This window comes from Rutidosis leptorrhynchoides, chromosome 2 (genome assembly GCF_046630445.1).
Source record: "Rutidosis leptorrhynchoides isolate AG116_Rl617_1_P2 chromosome 2, CSIRO_AGI_Rlap_v1, whole genome shotgun sequence".
NCBI lineage: Eukaryota > Viridiplantae > Streptophyta > Magnoliopsida > Asterales > Asteraceae > Rutidosis > Rutidosis leptorrhynchoides.
The window spans coordinates 102700308-102711689 of NC_092334.1; the positions used below are offsets into that span (position 1 = coordinate 102700308).

Below are 11382 nucleotides of genomic sequence, written 5' to 3' on the forward strand. Positions count from 1 at the left end.
ACTATTCGTCTCTCTACGTTGGTTATCTTCACACCCTTTCCCACACCAGGATCTAAAGGCTTCCATTTCCGGACAACAGAATACTCTTTCGGAATTACTATCTCGTCAATAAAGAAAAATGGACTCTTCCAGTCTTTCAAGTTTGACACTTTATTAGCACCAACAAAATGTGCATTTCGTTTATTGTCAATAGTAAGCCAACACTGGCTAATCGTACGAATTCTAAATAGAGAGATAAAAACTTTAAGGCGAGGTTTAATGTTGATTGCATTGCAGTACATTTCAAACAGGATAATTTTTTGAAGACCATGGGGGTGTATTTGGCTAAGGCAGGCTTTATAGTATCTAAGGATGCGAAGGAGAAATGTAGTAAGTGGAACACGGAGATTGCCGTGAGTAATTTGTAAAGCATATAAAGAAATTTTTCCAGCAGGAGGATCGTTGGCAGTTTGCCTGTTTGTAGGAAGAAAAGGGTTGTATTGATTAAGATGGCGAAAAGCAATCTTCAAGCCATCCAAATGGCTCGCCGTTAATGATGATGCCATTGTGCTAACCTCAGGCAGATCTGTGGTTTCTGAAGAAGAAGCCTCAACATGTTCTTGGCCAGTACTCAGTGCAGAAGCCATGATAATAAAGTAAAATGGAAACAACAATTAAAGAATAACAAGTAAGATGAAGAGTAACTGACCTTGAAATATGATAAACCTTAAAAAGTTGAAAGAAAAGCTTGAAGAAAGTGATGAAGATTTATGTAGAAATGTGCTTTTTGGATCTTGGTAAAGGTAAAAAGTGAAGACAAACGGGTTATGACGGTTTATATAGGAGTTCATCAATGCAATTTTTATGGACACGATTGCGACACGTTTACGGGCAAGTTTAAACATGGGGTACGAAGTAGCACTTTTTCCAGCTAGAGGCGCGTGGAGAATCACAACCATTTAAAATTAATCATCACAGCGTCAGTAAATTTCGTCTGCAATTAATGCCTGTAACGTTTTGCCCGATGCAAATGGAAAATGTGAAGACTTGTTTGGCAAAATATTCGAAATTTATTTCGAATATTGTTTGGCATGCGTTGGCAGAAGTTTAACAACTTAATCCTTTTTCAAATGCTTAAGTCATTAAACTGGGGGGACTTAATGGTGTATCCTATCATATACACACATAAAGGCACAATGTTCGCATGAAAATAGCATCAGGAACACTGAGAACAATGGTTTTGTGAAACTATCCGTCAAGTGTTCTCCGCTGTGCAGGCTGCTTCCGTTATGCATAAGTCCTGAAGGCCGCCTAGCGCTTAAGCCCTGGCCGGAGAGCGCCACATCCAGCGCATATTTCGGATCACGAATAACAGAACATGTCATCAACTGACACGTGTCCCCGAACAATTCGGTGGATCTGTCACTATAAATAGACCCCTTGGGTCGTCATTTTACACATTCAGATATTCTGACAATTTGTGAGCAGAGACTTCACCTTTCTCTCTCACATAGTACTTTCTCTCACTAGAAGTCATCCGACTAACAGCTAAACGCTAAACGGACAACAGATTGATTAAGCCACCCCACAAATTTCCAGATCTGTGTACCGGGTCTGCAGGGATTATTTCCCAAGGGTAAAAATCAATCGTCAACACTCCCCCACCTTTAGCTACATCACTTCTAGTATTGTGCTAACATACTAAGCCTTACCTCATAAGGAAATAGGTGTTAACAATTAGTATCAATTGAAAGAAACAATACGAGCTAAATTTGAATCGCTCAGTAAAAGAAAAGTTTTCGGATTAATAGTTATCACTTTTAAAGATGTGAAACGTATGGGATACAAATGAATTTTAATTCGAAAAGGAAATAAGAAAAATGAACTTACAAAGTCAAGCTAGAATTGTAACTCAAGGTTTTTCTCAAAGACCAGGAATTGATTATGAGGAAAATTATTCTCCTATTATGGATGCAATTACTCTTAGATACTTAATCAGCCTGGCAGTTTCTAAAAATTTAGAAATGCATCGCATGGATGTTGTTAATGCTTATCTATATGGATCACTTGATAGTGATATATATATATATATATATATATATATATATATATATATATATATATATATATGAAGATACCTAAAGGATTATAGGTATCAGAAGCATCCAATGCAAAACCTAAAGAAATGTACTCAATCAAGTTACAAAGGTCTTTATATGGGTTAAAACAATCGGGTCGCATGTGGTATAAACGATTAAGTGATTACTTGATAAGCAAATGGTATACAAATAATCTTATTTGCCCATGTGTATTCATTAAGAAAACAACATCCGGATATTGATCATTGCCGTTTATGTCGATGATCTTAACATCATAGGTACAAATAAAGAGATCCATGAAGCCATTCAACTTCTAAATAAAGAATTTGAAATGAAAGATCTCGAAAAAACCAAGTATTGTCTTGGTTTGCAGATTGAGCATATGCCTAATGGTTTACTTGTACATCAAACAACATATACAGAAAAGATTTTAAAATGTTTCAATATGGATAAGGCAAAACCATTAAGTACTCCTATAGTTGTTAGATCGCTTAATGTTGACACTGATCTATTTCGTCCCTATGAAGATCATGAAGATATTCTGGGACCAGAAGTGCCATATCTTGGTGCAATTGGAGCTCTTATGTATCTTATAAATTGTACAACACCTGACATTTCTTTTGCAGTTAATTTGTTGGCAAGGTTCAGCTCAGCTCCTACCAAAAGACACTGGAATGGGATCAAACACATATTTCGATACCTTCGAGGAACTACTGATTTAGGATTATTTTATTCTAACGAATCAAAACAAGATTTGGTTTGTTATGCAGATGCAGGTTATTTATCTGATCCATATAAAGCTAAATCTCAATCTGGATATGTATTCCTAAATGGAGGTACTGCAATATCATGGCGTTCTCAAAAACAAACACTTGTTGCTACATCATCAAATCATGCTGAAGTGATTGCATTACATGAAGCAACTCGGGAATATTTTTGGTTGAGATCAATGACAAAACTCATTACTGATTCTTGTGGACTAGAACGCGATAAAAATTCAACAACTATCTATGAAGATAATGCAGCTTGTATAGCACAGATGAAAGAAGGGTACATCAAAAGTGACCGAACAAAACACATACCTCCTAGATTCTTCTCATACACTCAAAATCTCATTAAGGACAACTAGATTGAAATGAGATATGTGCAATCCAGTAAAAACTCTGCTGATCTTTTCATGAAAGCACTTCCAACTGCTATTTTCAGAACATACGTTCATAACATTGGCATGAGACATTTTCAAAAGATGTAACAGCTGAAGCGATGTCTACTTGAGGGGGAGTTAACTCCATGCTGCACTCTTTTTCCCTTAGCTAAAGTTTTTTTCCATTGGGTTTTCTTTAGCAAGTTTTTAACGAGGCAATAATTTATAGTTGATATTCAACAAAACAAAATTGCTATCCAAGAGGGAGTGTTATAATAATAATAATAATAATAATAATAATAATAATAATAATAATATAGATATGGATAGTCAATTTTGGTATATACATATAGTCAATTTTGGTACATAAAGTATGTATTTTTATATTGAGATTTTAGACTATAAATACTCATGAATGCAAGCATTAAACTTGCACCATTTCTCACACTTACAAAGTGTTTCTTTCTTTCTCTCCATTATCATCTTTGTTCTTACACTTATTATTAGTATTCTTAATTAAGAATCAAACCACTAAAGATAGTTATAAGCATACTGAATTATAACAATATAGTATATATGAACATATATAAAAACTACCACTCACATTTTTTTATTCACAATTTTTTTTATTTAAAATCATTCATAGGAAAGCAGAACCCCACAACTCTTGTTTTATTCATTGAGAATTGATATATATATATATTCACCATCTAAATTACTACTTCCACCATAAACAGTGTATTAACAAATTATACTGTACAACTAAATAATATATATATATATATATATATATATATATATATATATATATATATATATATATATATATATATATATATATATATATATATATGTGTGTGTGTGTGTGTGTGTGTGTGTGGGGTGAAAACCGTCATATCAAAATAGTACATTAAGGCACACCAAGACTTGGTGGAATTGGTGACCAAGTAGGGTGCTTAATAAAAACCAAAACCAAATCCACAACACGCTGATCTACATATTAAATGTTATGTTAATTTTGGTCACAATCACATTTCTTTAAATCATCATTCATTTTGTGACAACTGAAAACACATAATATTAATATATTCTAGTTAAACTATTGCATCATACGGAGTAATCAAATTCCTTTGAATCATACTTCAATTCCAACAAGTTACAACTCCATCAAACTTCAATTCTTTTCATAGATTTCATTTGTAACTTGGTGGAATTGAAATATTATGATTATGATTCAAAGTAATTTGACAATATATATTTTCTATTTTAATAGTAAACAGACATATTTAATTACAAATAGTCTTCTACAGAACTTGAACACACAATTTCAATACCGCTAACAGAAAGGTCTTTCAGAGTAATTTGTCACTTAATTCAGCAAAAGACTGATAGACCATCAATTTACCTTTTACCTTGATGGGTTCCAAAATCTTTGAGTAGTGGCCCAATATAACAATTTACCAAGGCCCAAATTAACCTACTCAGAGAAACAGTAGAAAAACATTGCATTCATACAAATTCCTGTCCTAAAACTAGCATCAACAACAAAAAAAATAATCTGAAGTTTTTCTTCTCTATTCAATGCAAAAAAAAAAAAAAAAAAAAAAAACCGAATCCGATGGACTATCAAGTGACGTATATCCATCGGATTCATAAAAAATTGTATGGAGTACTTGAATCATGATGTATAAATGTTCAAACGCGTTAAATTTTCATTTCTTGGATGTCGATTTTCTCCAACTGACTGAGCGTTTGTCATGCGAAAAAAACCTGGGAATGCTTAGCAAACTATTGGCACGAGTAACGCCTTCAAGAGCCGACCATCCTTCATCTTCAGTTGTCGATATGCATTCGGCTAGACTCCTTTTAGACACTCCAATGCTGTTATCAGCTACTGTTTCTTTATTTGACTCGATATCAGCAACAATTTCACTACATTCTCTAATAGTGCCTGAATGTTCAAGTGCAGGTTCATCAACGATAGCTTCTTGTTGTGTCAAATTACTGTCGATATCAGGTTTTTTCACTTCCTGCTTGACAGGTGGCTCGGGTGAAATGGGTGCAGGCTTTTGGTCGAGATATAGACAAACAACAGCACAATCGTCGTTTTTGGAAGTTGGGTATTTGAGCTTCCATGCTCTTGTAGCACAGTCAACAAGAGCTCTGGCAGCAGTTGGTCGGCTAGGAGCGGCAGCCACAATATCCACCGCTTCCTTATTAGAGAGCACGTCCCACACCTGTTCCAAGAATCCATGTTAATCCTCGATTACTCCTTTTTAAGAACAGACCGATCTGATTTTACAAAATCCGTTTAATAAATCAACGTCGTTTAACGGGCCAAAATTGGATTTCTTGGTCAAAGTTGGTTAAAATCAAATTGGTCTAACATTTTAATATGAATTTAAATTTAAACTAGAATTTTAGAGTTTTTATACAAATGAACTATGTTTATGTTTTCAGACAATTATGTTAAAGTTCAACAGGTCAAGTTTATGGTTTTCTTTCATATTTATTATTTAATTATTTAGATGTATAAAAAGTCCAATCCAATTAATCCCGAGTTGCCGATTACTCACTCGAAACTCCCGACCGAGTATTCCCTGAGTAGCGAGTTTTGCAACCTTGAAAATCATAACATTAGGAGACCTGAAACTTCCAAATTATTTGATGAAAAGTAATAAAAACGTACCCCGTCTGTTGCAAGAATCACAAACTCGTCTTTTTCAATAATATGATGGTAAAAAACATCCGGGACAGAAATTAAACCAAAATCCTTTAGACAAAAATCCCCAAAAGCTCTAGCCATGGCTAAACCAGGAGTGTCACTATGCGGCAGCCATACACGAGATACTTCCGGCTCGTCTTGCAATGCAAACACCCTTCCGTTAAATTGCTGGATCCTAGCGGCTTCTCCTGAACAAAAATTAAACAAGTTGATTTTTAATTTCAGTATTTTTCTAACAACCCTTCGGGATGTCGTTAAGAAGCATTAATGTGTTGTACACAGTGGTTAATATTGACTTTTACATGGCGGTTATTAAAAAGTAAGTGTTTTCTGCACCTTAACGACCGGATGTCGTTAGAAAAATCCTAACTTTTAAATATTTCAATTATTGACTTAACACTTGTGAGAATAGGTATGTGAAGTTACTTGGGAGATTAGGTTTCAAGTCAATGGTCAACTGGACAGCAACTAATGAATTATTATCATCACGGGTCGCCAGCACCGCCCTTGAGTCGCCAATATTTCCAATCACAAGATCCTGTCCCTAACAACAATAAACAAAAAACAAACACAAGCTACATAAAGCTCAGAACAAGTTATAAAAGATGCTTCTTGCTGGCAATTAAATAAACAATGAATGTAACAAGGTTATAAAAATATAAATTATGTGTAGTTGCTAACATCGATATCACATTCTCATATATTAAAATCAGCAGCATCACTTAATCTTTAACAACTAATTAACTATAACAACTTCCAACTAACATTAGTTCAGTTTCTATTCAACAATTAGTAGCAATTTATATCATCAAAATCATATGAATTCGAAATTGTTCAACAAAAAGATACCTGTTTGATCAAAGTAACAGCAGTCGTTCCACTGCAGAAACAATCGATTGAAGGATTATCCTTCAATTCCTTATCAATTAACTTAAAAGATTTCAATATCGACTTCTTAAGCGGCAGATACTTTTCTGGAATCGTATCTTTCTCCTCAACATCCGATTGTTCGCACCAATATTCTTCTAATAACTCCTCTTCGGGTATATTTCCATCAACATTACCATTTTCATCATCACAATTTGGATCGATTTTAGTACTGTCCATCCATTGAGTCGACAATATAACAGGAAGCAAATCACGAACTTTTCTAGCAACCATATGACCACAAGGACCATGCCCATCAAATACTCCACAAAACAGTGCATCACTCTTTGAATTGAATTTCTGACAAAACAAACATCCCAAGTTTCCACCTTTTTTTAATAATCGCCTTCTAATTCAACATACGTATACACTAATAATCACTAAATTTTATTATAACACATAAATATGTAACAGAAAACTTGCAAGAATTTAAAATTGTGCATTCATATCTAAAATTCTTATACTAATAACTAATAATTCTAATAAGGTTGTTTGGCATTGCTTACTTTTACTTTCTATTCCTCCTAAAAAATACACATATAAACAGTTTTTAAAAATACTTATATAAGCAATATCAAACTTCTATATGTTATAGGACATCATTTAGCACAAAGTTCCCTACTTTTTGATAAATCCTCTTTCAAATTCTATACTTTATGCATTAAATTGAAAAAAAAAAAAAAAAAAAAAAAAAAAAAAACACACACAAACCTCCCAAAAGATGCACATATAAACAGTTTTTTTTTTAAATACTTATATAAGCAATTTCAAACTTCTATAGCAACGGTTTAACGACATAATCTAGCACAAAGTTCCCTACTTTTTGATAAACCCTAATCAAAATCTAAACTTTATGCAATAAATTGAATAATAAAAACACAAACCTCCCAAAAGATCATGGCATCTTGATTGGTCCCTTTTTTGCCCTGTTGGGTATGTAAACAGGCGGTAGAACAAGACCCGTTATTGTAAAGTCTACCGGGAACATGGTGGAGCAACCGTTCGTCGGTCCGGCCGCCGGCGCCGGAGAAAATGAATTTAAAATCGGTGGGTGTACGGATGGTTTTATTAGAACCCTGTTGAGATTTCCACCATTTATCATCAGGATCGTGCTGTTTGTATTTGGTGGTTGTTGAATAACAAGCACCCATTTAAATTTAAGAGACTGAAAATTGAAAGGGAAAATGGGTATGTATGTATTTATTTATTAAAAAAAATTAAAGAAAAATTGGAATTTGATGAAGAAATTGGAGTATTGATCAGCTAAAGTCCAAGATGACAACTTTTGTATAATGAATACAGATCAACTAACTGAAAGAGAGACAGAGTGTGTATGTATGTATATCCAGCGGACATAAAAAGGTTAATTGCAAAAGCATTGTAGTATCGTAGTAGTTGGTAACAAATACACATACAGTATTTTTTTTTTAATTACCTACTACTAATGAAAATATTGATTATGAAAATGTATACGGAGTATAAGAGTATTATACTATTACGCACTATAATTATATTTATATCTATATTTATTCTTTAATTATCTATAATAATGACCAATAACAATGATAATCAGTAAATTTGTTTATTAAAAATTACTATATTGATATTTATAATTAATAATGACCATTAGCAATAATAATGACGGAGTATTAATGATTAATAAATATATAATATAATATAATATAATATAATATATATATATATATATATATATATAATAATAATAATAGTAAAAATAATATAATGACAAGTAATACGGAATACTACGTAGTACTCTATGATATATAATATATCTGTAATCTGTAATATACTTGTGCTGCATGTATAAATATATCTATACATATAGTAATGTATATTACTCACAATAATAAATTTATCATATGATTACACATATTTTTACACACTTAAAAAAATATGAGTTTTTTTTGTTAAATTCCAAATATGTATAAATTTGTTACATTTATAAATGTAGAATAACATTAGATTTACACACATAAAAGTGTAGAAAAAACAATGTTTACACTAATTAATGTGTACAAACACAATTTTAATCACATTTATAATTAAAGTAAGTTTGTTACATCACATTTTCTTCACACAAGGAAAGTGTGAACAAACTTATTACAATAAAATTAACTTAACACTTTCAAATATGATTATATATTTGTGATTATAGATGCTAATAAGTGTAAACTTTTTCCCCTTAAAATTATATGTATGAAACTATGTTAATATTTTACAATTATAAATAGAGTTAATATAATTGGTTCCTGTGATTTACCAAAAATTTTGGGTAAATCACATGGACCAAGGATATAATTAACTCTTATAAATATAATACATTTAGACATATTTACAAGTGTGAAGAATTTAACATGAAATTCATACTTTTTAAAAGTGTGTATTAATATGTTTGAATGAATGATAAATTTGTTATAGTAACTACACCATAATATACGAGTAATACAATAGTATATATATATATATATATATATATATATATATATATATATATATATATATATATATATATATATATATATATATATATATATATATATATATAGTGGTAGGATCAAGTGGGAAGTAATCAATCGGGGGAGAAGCGGGGGAAAATTTTTTTATATAGAGATTTAATCAAGAGGGAAGCACTTTATTGGGGAGGAAGTGGGGGGAAGTAATTTTTTTTCGTTTTTTGAAAAAACTTTGTTCACGAACATTATAGATTAAATGAAAATATGAACATTTAAAAAAGACACTTTGTGATGAATGTCATTATTTTGGCGGGAAAACGCTCGAAGAAAAAAATAAAAACATTCAATGCATTGAATGTTTTGCTGCTGAGTTTTTTTTAAGGGGGTTAGAAATTAGGGTTTAGAAATTAAAGTTTCGAAATTAAGGGGTTATAAATTAGGGTTTAGCTATTAGGGTTTAGAAATTAGGGTTTTGGGTTTAGAAATTAGGGTTTAGATTAAATATTTTAACACGAACAGTTTAGAGTTTAGGGTTTAGGGTTTAGGGTTTTGGGTTGAGGGTTTACGGCGTAAACCCGAAATCCCAAAACCCTAAACTCTAAATCGGGCTAAATTCGAAAAAAACACTTCACACAAGATGAAAACAAAACGATGCAAATAAACTCAGCAGCAAAACATTCAATGCATTGAATGTTTTAATTTTTTTATTCGAGCGTTTTCCCGCCAAAATAATGACATTCATCACAAAGTGTCTTTTTTAAATGTTCATATTTTCATCTAATCTATAATGTTCGTGAACAAAGTTTTTTAAAAAAACAAAAAAAAAATAATTTGCTTCCCCCTTCCCCCAAAAAAGTGCTTCCCTCTTGATTATGACCCTAGTGTGTGTGTGTATATATATATATATATATATATATATATATATATATATATATATATATATATATATATAGTGGTAGGATCAAGTGGGAAGTAACCAATCGGTTATATATATATATATATATATATATATATATATATATATATATATATATATATATATATATATATATATATATATATATATATAGTGGTAGGATCAAGTGGGAAGTAACCAATCGGTTATGTGTATATATATATTCGTAATACGTTCCATGTATATGTACATAATTGTATTATATTATGAATATATGATATAATACCAGTAAGAAATTATATAATAATAAGTGGAAAACTCATGTACAAGATTACACATGTTATTACTTTTTAATTATAATTAACTAAATAATATATTAAATTAAATATATATACATTTTTCTTATATACTAAATGGCACCAGAAATATGGTCGTTCGTTTCATTAAAAGCTCAAAAACAACATCTCCAGTAAAATATAAAATGGCCGCTCATCTGCCTTCCACCTACACTTCTCTAGGAGCTTCTTCCCCAAACTCCCCAAATTCTTCCCTTACAAACTCCTCAAATCAAAGAACTAAAACCATCTTCACCACTTGGCCCAGCTCCATTGTTTAGGAGAAAAAAAAAACCTAAATCATCACCGTCATCTTCATCAGCTTCTCCTGAATTTCTGATGTTTTCAACCGACTTCCGACGACCAATAATTGCAAGGGTTTTCCTTTAATATTTTGGTCGCCTCAAGTAATTAAATGGTTGATTTAGGGTTATAATCGTTTGTTCCACCTTTCTTCTGTTCTAAACTTAGGGTTTCTTAGATTGAACTAGCGGTTTTCATGGATTAATTGATGTATTCAGTTCAAGGTGAATCTTTTATCAAGTTTAGTTCATACTTGCCTTTTTTACTTTGATTTATTGTTGGTTTCTGTCACTGATTTTGTTTACCAAATTTAATTAAATGTAAGGTTTTTGATTTGTTGTTTTTTTGTTCTTTGTTGCTCTACAGATGATGATGATGCTCATGTTGCGTTCTATTGATTGAAATTTTATTGATTCAATAAAGCTACTGTTAATCTTATTGATGCTCCTTTTGCATTTCTGATGTACTCATGTTTCGAGTGCTTCTTCAGCATACAAACAT

The 11382-nt window shown here is 31.6% G+C and overlaps 1 protein-coding gene across 1 annotated transcript; it reads right to left on the minus strand.

Moving 5' to 3' along the window:
- Positions 1–4633: 4633 nt before the first annotated feature.
- On the minus strand, positions 4634–8168 carry LOC139891245 (probable protein phosphatase 2C 66). The gene is made up of 5 exons (XM_071874195.1): positions 7759–8168; positions 6797–7174; positions 6374–6491; positions 5912–6135; positions 4634–5459 (listed from the first exon to the last, which is right to left on the minus strand). Exons 1-5 carry the CDS (start codon positions 8023–8025, stop codon positions 4935–4937), a joined length of 1512 nt encoding a protein of 503 aa, XP_071730296.1. The 5' UTR covers positions 8026–8168; the 3' UTR covers positions 4634–4934.
- Between the last annotated feature and the right edge of the window lie 3214 nt (positions 8169–11382).